The sequence below is a fragment of the Aulostomus chinensis genome, chromosome 20 (genome assembly GCF_037954235.1).
Source record: "Aulostomus chinensis isolate RoL2024-O1b breed Wild chromosome 20, RoL_Achi_v1.0, whole genome shotgun sequence".
Taxonomy (NCBI): Eukaryota; Metazoa; Chordata; class Actinopteri; order Syngnathiformes; family Aulostomidae; genus Aulostomus; species Aulostomus chinensis.
In genome coordinates, this window is record NC_141339.1 from 22,903,916 (window position 1) to 22,919,907 (window position 15,992).

At 46.4% G+C, this 15,992-nt stretch overlaps 1 protein-coding gene across 2 annotated transcripts in view; it reads left to right on the forward strand.

Moving 5' to 3' along the window:
- fam184ab (family with sequence similarity 184 member Ab) overlaps positions 1-15,992 on the forward strand; it is a 118,293-nt gene that overhangs the window by 92,598 nt on the left and 9,703 nt on the right. For both annotated transcript variants that reach the window (XM_086188839.1, XM_086188840.1), the window contains exons 17-18: positions 5,411-5,595; positions 9,555-9,701. In XM_086188839.1, the coding sequence (XP_086044965.1) occupies positions 5,411-5,595; positions 9,555-9,701 (332 nt within the window). The remainder of the gene's footprint in view (positions 1-5,410; positions 5,596-9,554; positions 9,702-15,992) is intronic.

A 15,992-nucleotide genomic window follows, 5' to 3' on the forward strand; every position in this document is an offset into this window, starting at 1 on the left:
TCATTTTGACCTCAGTCACGTGCCTGCCACGGCTCTCTGGTTTGAACAAGGCATTTTTTTTTGTAGGCTGACATAGAAATTGGCATTGTGTGTGTGTGTGTGTGTGGGGGGGGGGGTGGCTTTGATCTCAAACTTTTCCATCTGATCTTTAGGTTTTGATCTCTCAACTCTTCATTTCTCAGCTCACTTCTAGTTCTCTACCAGATAAAATGGTGGACAACGCCACGATGGCAATAATCCCAACCACAGAAGAAAACAACCCACCAGTCAGTCCAGCGACTCCTCCACTCTTCATGCACCGAGCTTGATGGAGACACCACAGAGAACATGGGCTCTGCTGTGTCTCTGCGCCCGCTGGTGGCTCTGGAGGAATCAACAGCTGAAAATGACGTGAAAGAACGCTTCAGTTCGTAGTCGCAGACGCCAGGAGTTTGTGTTTGCATTAATTCCTTGTTTACTATGCGGGAGTTCTAATTACACTTAAAGGGAAACTTCCTGAGTGGAATCATCTGAGTGGAAGAGCTCAGCGGCAGACAGTCGTCACGCTGCGTTAAATAATGTTTTATACCTCCAATTACTTAACAGATGGGGAGGAAGAGACTGACGGAGTGTGTGTGTGTGTGTGTGGGGGGGGGGGTCTCTGGAGAGACGGAATCCGAGCTGTCTGATCAATTATCTCATCATCAGTATCTCTTGCTGTCGGAGCCCATTCTCTTCTCATTTCTGAGAGTTCATGACAGACTGAGCTGCTTCAGTGTTTGCTGTGAAGTTTTGCTCAGAACTTGAAACAGCCTCACCGGTGGAGGTAATACTGGAGCACATAGTATTAATAGTAGTAGTAATATTAACCGATCAGCAGGCTGACTGGTTAACCCGTCGTAAACTTGGGTTGTATTTCGGGCGTGGCCATGTGTTGTGTGACATCATAAAACCTCACATTTGTGAGGGAATTCTCCTATTTTATAGATTTCGATATCAGACAACAGGGAAGTGCTCTCACGTCTGGTTCCCAGGTCCCACCCCGGGTCACCAACTCCACGCACAGCTGCATCTTGGGCAGGTTTCCAAGGTAACAAAGGTCACGTGTCCTCTCAGTGGAGACGATCTCACCGTCCCTCGGACTGGGATATCCACCGTCTCCGCTCGTCATGTGATGTCACAGCTGCCAGTGCTGGGAAGTCACAGAGTACAAATACTAGCTGTACCCGACTCTGTATTTTTCTGACGACTTTGTGCTTTAACTCTCAACAAATGAACACAAATATCTGCACTTAGATGCTGTTGTTTTTTTTTAAAGGCTTGTTGCTTTAGTTTTGTTTCAGATTCGGTTCTCAAGAAGTCCGGTGTGTCCTGATTATACGTTGCCAGGGGGTTTTTGAAATGTCCGGCATGGTGGGCACATGATATATTTGGTGCCTTTCCACTTTTACACCGTTTTTTGGAGCTTTATTTTAACCTTGATACATATTCAAGCGCAAATCATCAGATCCATTTTTAGTGGACCAGACTGTGAGCCCACAGTCGGGCCTCTTTGATCTCTTTATTTTTTTAAAACCTTTTCATCTTCTGTTGCCGGCCCCTGTCAGATTAAAGCTGAACAAATAGATTTAAAGTGTCGTGGAGGCCACGTGACCTGCACATCAACATGCTGCATCCTCTGGCTCCAGCGGGGCCCAAAGACAGAAGTTAAGTTCCACAAAAGCCTGGTGTCCTTGGTCCCAGGAGAAAGTCAACGTAAAAAGATGCCAACTTTTCAGAAGCGTGGACCAAAACTGGAGCCAAAAACAAAACGAAAACTCATCCACTGTATTACAGATGACATAGAATGTGCAGTGGTTTTATCGCCAGGCAACAGCAAATCAAGAAACTGCCTCGTGAAAGCACCGCTGCAGCTTCCTCGGGTTCCAGATGTGGAGGTGCAGGCGTGCGTTCACCAGTGTTTCAGACGCATTTGAGTCTTAGGGTAAAGACAGAAAACCAAATACAGACGAAAAAGACAATGTTGATTCGATGGCATCTGAGATTTAGAATCTTATTCAAAGAGAAACTTTGCTTCCTAAAAATACATACAAGTCCATGAACGCACCAAAGTGGCCTCCTAAAGTCAATATGCGCTTCAGTCGCTGCGAATCGTTCCACGGGATCAGAGAACTTGACAGCGAGGTTCCACGCCGTGTCATTTTGGATTCATTAAGATGAAAAATTGCCAGGTTGGAAATTAAAATCCACATCAACGGGAGCGGGTCTCGTTTGCCAAACTGAGAGTGATGAGAGCCAAAGATGTCATCTAAGACTCCCCGCAGGAAGCCACTTCACTAATGAAACGAGATGTCATCGCGTTATTGTCCGGTAATGACTCACTAATTTGCAAAACTCTTAATTGAAATTGATCCTGTAAATATTTGAGCCAATAATTCTGTGTTTGTACGTCTAAAAGTCCTAAGCTGGTGTCAGGGCCTGTTGTCACCCTGCGTCTCCCTCGGCACCTTAACTCTGTGTGTCTGTTAGGGTTCCCTGGACCTCATTAAAAGGTGACTGGATGCGTGATTCCGTTATGATTGATTTGCTCATTTCGTTCCAGGAGTTCACGCAGCTCCCGGCTACATCAGAACAAAAGTAGAAATAAAAGCAAACAGACTAGAAGAATCAAGAAGATGGAGAAAATTTGCCTGGATTCAAATTTGTGATTTGGGGGGATAATCTGATCGTATTACAGCGGATCCACCGGGCTGATCGGCACATTCACGGTTAGATCAGAGGATCAGAGGTGCTTTGGGGTAACCATCTTATTATTTTCCTGAATTTCACACTCGGATCCGTCTCTGTTCTCCAGGTGGAGTCTGTGTTTGTATTCCGCCGCCACTCCAAACGTCTCAGCTGAAATCATCATCTCGCCCGTCATCCTCTTTCCATTGTGAATTCCACCTCTTTAAAAATAAATAAGGCTTTCAAATATTCATCAGGTGAGGACATTAGCCGGCTGAGTCTCCCGGCTGAGTCGGGGTGTGACGTCCCCACTGACTTTTACTCTCTGTTCTCGCTGTGCATCTCTGGTTCTGTCTGACTGTGACTTGATTGCACCAACAAACCTTCCTCCCATTGACTTTCACCCTCAGCGCTGCAGTTGCCTCAAGGAAGTGAGTTTGGGGTTTCTGGGGATCCGAGGGGTCAGGGGTCAGAATGACTGAGATGATGACAAACATGATTCTGGTTAGCGTTTCCTTCTCGTTTCCACTCATTCTCATTCCAGTACTTGACTCAGGTGCCTGGGAGTGTCTGATTTTTTTAATTACAGGGAAACCATAAATGGTGTGCTGGCAGAAAACAAACAAGCTCACAGGCTAAGCGCTCCGTGTGCATGGGCAGCGTTTCTGTCCGTTCCCTAAAGAAAAAGGCTTTTTTGTATCACCATTCAACAATCAAAATCAGCAACATTTTGGCTCTTGAAGGAGCAGTAGAAGATCTTTCATGGATCAGCACCGGCTCAGAGCTCCAGTGACCACCGAGCGCCCTCGCACTGCTCAGCGCCGAGGCCTTAAAAACCCCTCAGTCACTCGCTGAGCCCAAAAGTCCCAATGGGAAAAGAACTGAAGTCTGTGATTATAAAACCTGGAAAGGCCAAAACTGAAAATCATTGCAGTCCAACTGTGACAGAGTTGTGTTTGCAGGTGCGCTGGAACTGGCCTTTTACTTGTCTTCACTTATCGTGACATTAATCCAATAAGAGTCAGCAGAAGAAGCGAGAAATAACGAAGACGCCCGCTTCCCTCGGGATTCCCATCAGTCCTGAGTCTGTCTCTCTGCCTTCTCTGCTTTGACGTTTACATTTGTAATCCAGTGTGAGGGGAAATTTTTTTCTCATTGCCGATAAACTATTTATTCTCCACCAGTCCCATAAAAACACAGGCTGATGAAGTGTTCCTTCCGTTCTCTTTACTCAAGATAAGAAATGAAGCTTTAAAAAGGCGTCTTTTTTTTTTTTTTTTCCAGGTAATTTTGAAAAACAGCTGAGTCAACGACACTCGGAAAAAAGCTTCTCAAACAAGGACAAATATTTTATTTACTGGGTACTAAAATGACTTGCTCATGTTTATTTATAGGCCTGTTTATGTGCGTGTGACCCAAGATAAGCCGCAGCATGTGGGGAGTGCAGGAACGAGTCACCCAGGAGTGAAGCCGCCGCTGCACTTGAACATCCTCGGTTGTAGGATCAGTTCATTGTTGGATTTTTGGTGTTTGGGTGTAAACAGGAAGAGATTCTCCTCCTCAGGCCAGAGCAGCAGCACTCAAGCGTCTGACAATGAAAACGTTGAAGCTTCCGATAAGTCAGAACGTTCCATGAAGTTTTCGAAGCTGTGAGTCACTAATGTAAGAGATGTTGCGGTAATTGACTCATTGTGCCGGAAAGATACGGCATGTTGTCTCCTTGTTTGAGCCCACGCATCATTCACTCCCACCCAGCTCAGAGAACCACTCGCTCATGTTCTCGCTCTCCCCATTAAAGGCTGGAATAAGCCAGCGTCTGCGGTACTCCGAAGAAAAGAACCTCCCCAGGTGGTCATGAGTAATGTGGATGGTTGTTTACGTGGAGCCACTGAAGGACTGTGATAATTCATGAGCTGAGTGACTGATTCACACCAGCTCTTCAACACAGATCTACTTCCTCCCTGTCCTTGAATGCCTCGCAGCAGCCGCCACCTTCGCATCACTTTATTTTTAGTTTAAAAAACAAGTTCCATAGTTGCTAGAAGTAGTGCCACTGGCCTTTCATTGCTCAGGTTTGTCAAAACACATCATTTTTAAGAACTTTCTAAAGTGGCTCTCAAAGCTATGTTGTGTACCTTCTGTCTCCCCCTGCTGGTAATGGGAGAAAACGCAACTAGCGAGCTAGCTAGCTACCTTGCTAGTTGCTAAATTACGCATTCACAACAATTCTAACTACATTTACACCCCACCAATGTTCCATCACCAACCCCATCTTTGCACCAAAAATGACGATATTGTGACGAAGCTGTTAATGTGGCTAAAGGACAGGAACATTTCACCAGTGATGCACCTCAGCAATGTCCCACGAGTGAGACGTGGCAGAAAGACTAAAGGCGGAAGTAAAATTTGCCCTCGTTTTCCCCCTCTTGTTTGGTGTTAAGTTCTAAAACTTGAAGGTTTTAGTTTTTAAGAATTGCAAGTGTGCTTTTGTAACTCCTGCAGTTACGCAGCACATTCATGGTGAAAGAGGCCTACAGTTTATAATGAATCTCACGTTCACGTCATTCAGTACGAAGTGTAACCCTGCGCTGGTTTGTGGCTGAAGTGGGTCGAAGATGAGCCGGTTTTGGTCTTCCGAACACCGCAGGACATCCAGGTTCTTCAAACATGAAAATAACACTTTCTCCCCCTGACTGCCCCCCAGGAGCGTGAGCTGTTGGGCCGGATCTCTGAGCTGCAGGAGGAGGTTTCCAGGAGGAAGAGCCACATCGCTCAGCTGGATCACCAAATCCACACGCTCAACGAGAACATCAGCACTCTGACCAAGGAGCTGGAGCTGAAGGGCAAGGAGGTGCTGAAGATCCGCAGCGAAGCCAACCAGCAGATCAGGTCAGCGTTCAGATGGGAGCCATACTGAATATTACAAACCTCCGCTTGAGCTCGCATTCACTGGCAGTTAAGAGATTTCCACGCGTCCTTGGAGGCTTGATTCAATTTTAAGTGATGCTCAGTAGCATCACCTAGCAACAATGAAGCGCAGATGATGGTGCGCGTCCGTGATTAACGTTGAAGTCTGTGTCAAAGCTGCTTCACAGAATCGTTTGAGCCAGACTAGATGATACCGGGCTTCTATTGATTTGATATTTGCCAGCAGAGATTGATTTTGAATGGCGCGTTCGATGGTGTCATTCATGTCTCTTAGAGACGGGACATCTTGTCATGGCTTTTTAAAGCTGGAAGCTAACAAACTGACATCTTTGTAATCGGTGTCTGATAGAAGATCTGTTTCTCTGACTTTGCCTGTGTCTGGTTTGATGTCCGTCTCAAATATTCATGGTCAAACATTTGGACTTGGCGTGATCATCTTGCGTGACGTCAGTCTTTATACGCTGCAACCTGGCAGCAAACCCTCTGAATATTCATGTCGTTTGCGATATTGTTCTCAAGCTCTTTGTGTTTTTTTTGAGAGATTCTTTTCCTCCAGTTTTGGCAATGAGTGCTCGATAATGAGTTTTATGAGCCAGGAAATGAGGCGTAACTTGAATTAAAAACATAGTTTTAGCCTTTTGGAAAATATGCTTTTTGCTTCCCGGACTCAGAGGAGGAGATCAATTCTACTGTCATGGCTGTGCATGAAGTACACAGTTGAAGCCAGAAGGCAATTAGCTGCAAGCAGGGAGGAGAACGCCAGGTAAATGTGCCCAACCAACATCTCTGAAGCACTCCCATCAACACTCGTCTGTGGAACAATCATTTGTAGTTTTAGAGCTGCAGTTTGTCCATAAACCTTCTGTTTCAGGGTGAAACTCTTGGTCTTTGTCGGGGTTCACTGACAGAGGCGGGATCCTGTGGCAGAAATGAACCACTATTTCCTTTGATTATGTTTTATGTCATCGAACTAGGAATCTCTGTGTTTCTGCTAGCATAGCATGAGCCCTTTTCCCAGCATGCCTTTAACATTATCCCACTGCTCCATGATATTCCAGTGTCATATTTATCAGCCCCCTCCCTGTTAGCAGTGCTGGGGTAGGACATGGCTCCCTGCAGCGATGGGTGAGTACTTTTACCTCAACACTCCCAGACGTGCTGGAGCCAAACCAGCTGCTAATACTTCCCTCTGCTGGTAGGAGGAAGGCGACGCCAGATGTGACGCTGGCTTCGTTCACATGGTGGCAGGATTTGGTTGTTCAACCTGATTAAGACGACACTCTGGATAAGGAAGCGACACCTTGAGTAGCACGATTTTAGGATGTGTTTACACAATTATCAGAGTATGAAGTCCCGCCAGAGTGTTTGCAGTATTTAGCGACACGTGCAACTGCTGCTCCATAAGTACTTTATCTGTGCTATTAGCAAGAAAACGCTGACAAAAACCCGCTGGTCCTGTAACTGGTGGATTTAAGAGGTGTTGCTTTTGAACTTTGGTGAGAGTTGTTGTTTCTCCTGGCTGAGTACTTAAGGGACGAGAGTCGTATTGATATTTCACAGTACACCCGGAAACAAAGCAGAGAGTACTTGAGGTGCAGGAGCAGTAAAGAGTACGAAGAAGCAAGAGCCAGAACCTTAACAGCGCAGTAGCTCTGATGCTTCAGAGCAGCGTCGGCAGCTACTCCCCGTCCAAAACACACACTCTTCTCTCCTGTCATCAGTTTCTGAATTTCACTGATGTATTCGGATGACGATAGTTTCTGCAACCCAGCTCCAGTCCTGATGAAAATACACCGAGATAAAAGAGGGAGAACGCAGAGCTCCAAAAAAGCCGAATCTCTCAACACATATGTGTCTCCTCCAGTGTCAGGAGGCCATTGATTTGCAGGTTATGTCGGGTAACGGCAAAATGGAATCTATAATCATGTTGTTCCCTGCAGCATGGCATGAATTCTTAAACTGCTGTATGATAACGTGAGTCATTAGGCTCTGAAGCCAGGATCAATGAGGCTGCGCTGGTCCCTCATCACCTCCCCTGGATGCAGGTTCATCTTCACGTAGCCCCTCTCTCCTCCGACAGACCCAAGCACAGCACATCTCGCTGTCTGTTACGTAACTCCCCGTCTGAATCCTGGTCACAGGGATAAAAATAGGCTGATAAATAAATAAAAAGGAAGCAGAGAGAGAGAGAGAGAGAGAGAGAGAGAGAGAGAGAGAGAGATGTGCACCCCTCGGGGAGAGTTGGCCCAGTCAGAGTGAGAAGCAGACAGACATCCATGTTTCCTCTCCACCCTCTCATCCCTTTCATCAACATTTTCTCCACCTCTTTTTATTATTATCGTCCTTTATTACCACATTTCCATCCTCCTCCTCCTCCTCCTCCTTCCATTTCCCTTCCTCCCACATCTAAACCTTTGGGAGTTGAGTGTGTTTAAAATCACACTTTTATATGTTGTGTGTCACTAATTCACACCGCATTTATGTTTACGTTTATGCTCCTCTGCGATTTCCATGCAGCCTTATAATTCTGTCATAATTACATTCATCGAATGTTTGCATGCAATTATATTTTTGGAATTAATTGAGTGCATCGCTCTCCCTTCTAATCTCGCCAACATTTCCTCCACGGAACAATTCATTATGTTCGCTTCTGCTGAGAGAGAGACGGACAGAGACGGAGAGTCTGCAGGTCCTGATTAAGTCTTAAAGGGGAAAGTACTCTATTTTAATAAATGAATGAATAAATCTGTGTCACTCCTGAGCCGCCGAAGACTGCTTCTGAAGCTCGGATGTTGCCGGGATGTAGAGCCAGAGCCTTCATACCCAGGAGAAGACAGGTCTTTGTTCAACATGTGATGTAACGTTGGAGGTAAAAATAAGTGTGTTTGGGCTCTTACATCATGGCTGCTCACCTTTCCCTCGTTTTAAGAGAGAGAAGAGTCGGTTCACTTTGAGATGAGTCTGGCAAGATTCTGTGCTCGTCGTCCATCCTCCCCAGGCCCAGACGAGAGGAAAGATCCCTCCTCTGTGCTGCATCAACAAGCCCAGACTCAGGCTAGTTAGCCCAGCACAATGAATGGTAGTGTAGTGAGTGAGAAGTGTTAGCATACGTCTACAGGCTTTGATTTAGAAGTTGCAGCAGACCTGCAGTTCTCAGAGATCATTTGAAAGCAACAGAACAATTTTCATCTTGTAATAGCAGCTCAGGAGGGACCGGTGAGTCACTGTGGCGTGACGGAGCCGCAGCTCAAAGCAGTTGGTTTCCACAGTCTTGTTCTTTCAATCTCTCGCCTCAGGGAAGACGTATTTTTGCAGGCCGACGCAGAAGTTAGCATCTCCATGTTTTTTTCAACCAAAAGCCTACCGGATTATCGCAGAAGAGCAGCTCTGTGGCCAGTCAACATTGATGGTCCTTGGATGTTTGTGTGAAGATGATCTTCTCAGATGAACTCTGCTTTAATGACAGACGACACCACGGATTCAGCTGCTGATGTTTCGAGTCTTGTTAGCCATCTGTCAGCAACCACAAGTGGGGAGTTTTTTCACTGATGGATTTTATGTCCTTGAACAAAATGTTTCATATCTTATGCTAGTATGAACCACAGACCTTATTTGATGCATTCAACTAGAACCCCTTTGACTTGGAGACGAGGGGGGCGAAGCTTGAACAGACTTCCAGGTTGTAGGTTTCACTCCTGGGTGGCTCTGTGTGGAAATCAGCTCATGCTAAGGACGTTAGCATCACTTGTGTATTGAAGGGACCGACACCCTGACTTTCTGGTCCTATGCTGCCCCCTATTGATGTGGAGTGTGAATTATGAAGCACTAGCTGGTTCAGATACCTACACACGTATCACAGAGACCAGCGTCGGTCTCCTTCCTCCCTCCTATGACTTAGCATTCATCTTCTGTCTCTTCAGGGCTCATGAGCAGGAGCTGTTGAAGAGACACGAGAGGGAGATCGCTGAGATGAGCGCCGTCCACAGCAGAGAGACGCAGAACATGCTGTCAGACTTCAACAAAGCCCAGGAAGTGCTCAAAGACAAGATCTCCGCCCTCCAGATATTGTATGTACACACTTTAAATAGAACCCTGTATTGTGTGTGTGGCGTTGTGTTGTCTTCAAAATAGCTTTGCAACCACCTGACATAAAAGATTCATTTAAATTCTTAGCTCATGAACCATATCGTCAAGGTCACTGTATTTGTCCCAGATAATGTAATCGCTTGTCAGAAGCCAAGTGGAAGCTGAAAGCAACCGTCAAGTCGTCTCTGGGGAGGATGACAGATTATTTTTCTGCTAGATGTATAAAACTGAGGAGATTCAGGACAGAAACACAAATATGCATTCTTTCATCTGATCTATGACGTCCTGTGCACTTCAGCAGCTTTGTTCTCGTCCAAACCCAAATCAGTTCAAGAGTCCAGGCCCCGAAAAAAACCCTCACTCTGCTTGTTTCTTTAGCTCTGCATTTCAGCTGAATCACTGCAGTGTCACACATTTAGTGTTTAACCTCAGCAGGAATAACCACAAAGGAGAATTCAATTAGACCCAAATGACTAAAGGACGTCACAGTGCAAAAAGGACAATTAGGCAATAATTGAATTATTGCCACTTTAACACCTCGTCTCCACGTGTATCTGTTCCTAACTTCCTCAAACACACCGGAGGTTCTATTATTACCCTGGGAATCAACAGGATCTCCCAGCAGCGCCTGCTCCAGTTGAATTTCAGCCCAGTGTTTGCCTCATGAATTCTGAAAAAGTGAACTTGTGCTGCAGATCTCAGATCGACCGTGGACACTGTGCTAGCAAAAGCAAGCTCACATGCTACAGTTGAGCTAAGAGGCTGCTGCTACCCCTGCGGTGCTCCATGCTGATATTCCACACGTCAGGGTCAACTAACCTCTAACTGCCGCACCAGCAGACGTTTCTCTTTGCAGGGTCAAACTCTGTGTATTATGTGCCATTCTAACTGCGGGCGCAGTGACGCTGTGGAGCGCACTGTGCCTGTAGCTTGTGTTGGGTTTGTGCGTTGTCTCGTAAATAACAAACTCCCCTACGTAACTTCAAGGAGGCGACGCGACCAAATCTGGACCAAACATGACGGTTATTTCTACGCGTTTGTCTGCCGGGGACAGCAGGTCCCGTCTGGCTCGTGTCAGGAATCCACACTCCTAATGCGTCAGCATTCTCATCTCTTATAAATCTAAATCATCGTGAAATTGTATGCTCGTCATGCATAACCCTGATTTCCACTTCCATCTTTAGCCGTGAATGGAAGGAGACACTCCCTTAATTAGTCATTTGCATATAAAACTGTTCCCACCGCAAGTCATTAGAGAAGGAAAACAACAGCCCAGAAGAAGCCTGAGCTCACCTCAGCTGACACTGAAGAAGTTCACGTCCATTCTACATTCACTTCATGCTTTCTCCTTCTCTTCTTCTTCTTTCTTCTGTCTTTTTTAATACTCATCCTCTATAAGACACGAGGTACCAATTTAAAACTCAGCATTTGCAAAAATCAATAAAAGATCTTCAAAAAAAAAAAGATGGCACTTCTAGATACAGACGTTGTACTTGGGTTGGATCAGGCGTGTCCATGGCGACGGTGATCACATGCATCAGGTGCAGTATGAATGGGTGTGCGCGTGACGGGTTATTTTCCTCTCAGCTAATCGTATCGCTTGCGTCAAATGTTATAAACAGCCGCAGGAATCAGGACTGCGCGTGACGAAACTGGTTCGCAATGAACAGCAGCAACCTGAGAGGCGTGCTGGCGTCTGAGGCGAACGCTCTCTCCTCCTGTACCTGCGACGCCTTTCCTCTCCCAGAACGAGACACGGATAAAAGATGTGATTTCTCACATCAAATCAACGATTTCAAACAAAAAGACAGACAAACGCCGGCATTCTACAGAGCTGCTGCATGATAAGCATGCATGGGGCGCAAACTGCCTTTATGCTGTGAGTCTTTGACTAAAACACAAGATGAGCGATGCTCCGTGTTGGTTTTGGAGGCACAATTACAACTTAATCAAATGTTACCGTCGTCATCTTAGCAGCAGTGACGCACACGACCACGTTGCCACGTCACATGAACAATAAAAACTCTGCGTGAAATCTCGGTCTCCCTGAGTTGTGCTGCTGCGGTTTACCATAAATATCAGCGGGATTTTGAAAACCAGACATGAAACGAGTTTGAAGGGGAAACCCAACATATTTTGTGTGTAACGGCGCTTCAAGTGGACAAGCACGACGCAAAATGTGACGCACAAAGCATCCAACTGTAACAGAAACCAAGTGTCAGGGTGCAGCAGGTCAGATTGTGGCTGCTGACTTTCTGACCACCCGCCAAAAAACCAAAACTTTTTTTACTTTGTTTTTGGTTTTTAGAAATGTTCTTCATCAGTGTTGCCTCGGCTCAGATGTTCCTCTGGGTGGAGAAACGCTGGGTTCTCATGTTCTACCTCCTCCGTTACACCCCGGCGCTCCTGCCTCAGTCAGGTCTGTGACGCTGACGCGGAGGAATTTTTTTCGCCGTTAACTGTAGTAGAAGCAGTCTTGCATCTGCAGATGAATGTAAATAAGTGTAAAAGTGTGTGTAGAGGTGTCACGGGCAGAAGAACATAGCAAATTTTAGAACCTGCACAGGTGGAGATCAAAGAAACACATCAAAGACACGCACTGTGTGTACCTCACAAGCAGTGCTCCTGGACTGTAATTAGTGGAGCACGCGTGTCTCTCATCACTGCACATGAAGTGGAAAGTGTGTTTTATTTATGGCCTGCCGATGACAGGCAGTGGAAACATGTGGAGTGGCAGATACCGAAAGTGATGTAGGGTGAACAAATAATTCAGGGATGAAGAAGATCTGGAGGCTGCAACTCTACTTTCCGCTGGTAGGCAGAGGATGATGCCAAGGCGCCAGGGAAATGGGCTAAGCTGAACCTTAAGGAAGAGTTACGGAGTAAGAGATTGTCAAAGAGGGACAAACAGAAGCAGGGAGAAAGCAAAGTCACATGGGAAAACAGTGCAGCACATGCTGTGGCGTGTGAGTCTGGAAACGGGCAGAGAGCTGACCTCCTTTCAGACCCACTCAGCTGAGAGCGAAGCGCCACCTGTTGGACCACAGATGGATTACAGCTGCACACAAGCTGTCCACCAGTTAAATGAGCTCTATAGAGGTCATTAATAAAGCTACTAAAGAGCTGCCACGTGTAAGCAGAGTGTTAATATGATAATAAGAGAGTTAAACAGGGCCTTGTGGCCTTGTGGTCAGCTGGCCTGATAGTGGAGAAGGATTTTTACTGCATCTATAAGATGAGCGCTATTTAAGACGCAGCTCCAGCAACAGCAGCCGTGTCTGGACAGGCAAACGGCTCCACGACAAGCTAATGTTTAGCATGTTTAACGTTCATTCTCTTCACCATTTTAGTTTGATTGAGCTTTAACTGCCTCCTGTATCCTGTGATTAATGGAGTGCAGGATTAATTGCTTTTTCATAAACTGCAACATTGATGTTTGTTTGTTTTTTGTCCAGAGCCTCAATGTCATGTGACCTGAATGTGATAGTGATATTTGGGAAGGAAAGCTTCCGATATCAATCGATCAGTTGGTGTTCTGCACATAAAAGTAGATAAATACTGTCAGTCGTCAAAAGTAAGAATAAAAGTACTCCTTAAGACAAATGGCGTTGAGTAAATGAAAGCAGCCGAAGCCGCTACCATAGAATAGTCTTTTGTGATGTGTGTTGTTTTAGACATTTTCATAAGGCTAATTAAAAATAGCAAAGTAATTTGTGATCAAGGGCTTCAGTGTAACAAACACTGGCCTGAGCTTCAAACCGAGAGCTGAAGTGCTTCAGATGAGCCTCTTCACAAATGTCGAGTTGACGCCGGCTCCTCGAGTGCCTCACAAGCGCCGTGCTTCAAGCCCACCTTTGTCTCCACGCCCAGCCGGTCAGGTCCGGCCATCACCGTCTAATCCGGATTGTTTCTAAGTGCGTGGCGCTCGACCCGGAGAGGCCAACTGTGAAAGTACCCTCGCAGTACATACAGAGTAGCGGGATGCAGTACAGTCAGGACGTGGTCAGACTTCAGAAAAACTGCTACTTTGACCGCTTTTCTGGGACACGTTTATTTGCGGCCGTCAGCAGTTTTCACTTCCTTCACTTTGCCAACTGAAGAGGCATTTCTGGGGCTTCTCACAGGGACGATCCACTGTCTCCCGTCTAATTAACTGGAACTCCATCCGAACCACCTGTCATGTCCCTTCCCACCTAATTAGAAGCGGCGGTGACAGCAGCATGACCCCGCCCCTGCCCCTCCATCCCGGTCCCTCACCTTGAACGGCCTCCACCCATTGAGCCACATGTGTAGTGGAATGTTTCTCTCTCACAGTTGCAGTTGGTTTGTGTTTGGGTCGCTGTTCCAAAGAGAGAAGCTCTCCAGCTCGCATCAGTAACAGTTTCCTTTTATTGGGATTTCGTTTAGCCTGCAGATGCATCTTAATGTTTTTATGGAGGTACCTGGACCATCACAACTACAATTCTACACTAGCACACAATGCATAATTAACGACTAGTAACCATAGCGACGATGTTCAGACGCCGTACGGCGAGGCTGAAACGCTCCCCTAATGCAGCTGCATTTCATTCCTTTGTCCAAAGGTGAAATTAAAGAGTTGGACTTGAGGGTTGAAAATGTCTCTCTAGTTGTTTGAGAGGATCTCAGAAGGATGAAGTACTGCGACTTTGCAGTATTACTACAAACTACCAGTGCTATTAACATGAAGTATCAGCTCTTTTATTTCAATTTTAAGTCAGAACTTATTTCCTTCTGGTCTTCTCCTCTTATGTTTCACCTGTTTTCTTGAATAACTTCCCAGCTCTTGGAATGTTGTCATCCTCCTTGTTTGGGGTTTGACGACAATCCGAATCCGGATGTTCCAGTAACACACAACGCACATAAACAAGTACCTGACCAGGCACGCTAACCAAGCTTCCAGTTGTCTCCATGATCCCCTGGTCCTCGCTGATGCTTGTGACAAACTTGATTCCCTCAAGATGTTCCTGAGATGTGACAGCAAACTTGACCTTTGACCACCAGAATCTCCTCAGTTCACCCTCGCGCTCCTGGTGTTCTAGAGGTATCTTGTTCACTAGAATGCGACGTTCTGGCCTCCACTGACGGTGAGAACGTGGGAACTAGAAGTTAAAGGCTTTATCGTTTTCAGGGTTTGTTCTGCTACTCGGCTACGTGGAGACGCTAATCCCGTCCTACACCCCACCGAGTGAGGCTCCTGTCAGCAGCCGCAGCCGCAGCCGCAGCCGCAGCCGACGGTGCAGGTTGATAGTGGGATGGAAGGTAGTAACAGAGGGCTTGAGAGCACACAAACAGAGTTTACTCGTGTTGGCACGAACAGCCACGTTAGTAATGAGAGAAAATGTCAAGACACAGGCTGTTTGTAGAGGAGGAAACACAAGCTGTGACACATTTTCTGTGGGATTTTAACACATTTGTAGTCCAAGTCACCGTATTTGTCACCCGTGATGAATACGCACCGCCTTACTGCAGCTCTCCTCCTGACATGTAGCCCAGCACTGTAACTTTTATCAGTGAGTAGATGAGATAAAGTTTGGGGAAAAAAGAAGAAGAAGAAGCAGTTTTCTGACAACTGAAGGTGCATTTGAAACCATTATTTTTTGTCTGTGTCCTGAGACATGAACAGAGATGTAACTGGGTGACAGTGGACTGCAGGCCCTCCTGTGTCACTGACAGCCATCGGGGTGTGACGGAGGGTCTTCCTGCTCACTGAACGGTTGCTGATGCCGCAGCATTGGGGTGTAAAAGAATTGGTCCTGGCGTGCATTTGACCAGAGGACATCTGACTTAGTTCCAGCAGCTCCTGTTACAGCAGATTTGTAAACCTGATGGACTAACCCGGCCCACGTACCGCTCTCGCCAAGCAGAAGTAAACCTGTTGTATCTGGTCGTGAACTCTCCCCCGGCCTCGGTGGGAACGAGTGTAGTCTGCTGGAGAAAATATTATTTGTCTTGGCTGAGTTAACTCAACAAGTGATCCTGGAGCGGATTCAACTTCCTGCTGTCAGCGTGACAGATTCAAGGCCGAAGTGAGACGACGCGTTGGCTGCAGGTACCTGGTGTTCTACCGAGAACGTCTCTGCTGGTGTCAGGGAGGGAAAAGTCAGGACAGTCACAACAAATTATTGACGGGACGGGAGCAGGAAGGAGCTGGTGGAGACCCAAGCAGAGCTGCAAAGAGATGCTAATGTAGCCTAGGCACAGCCAGACGACACAGATAGTCCTGCATATACGGACCAGTGAAGGACCAGTAT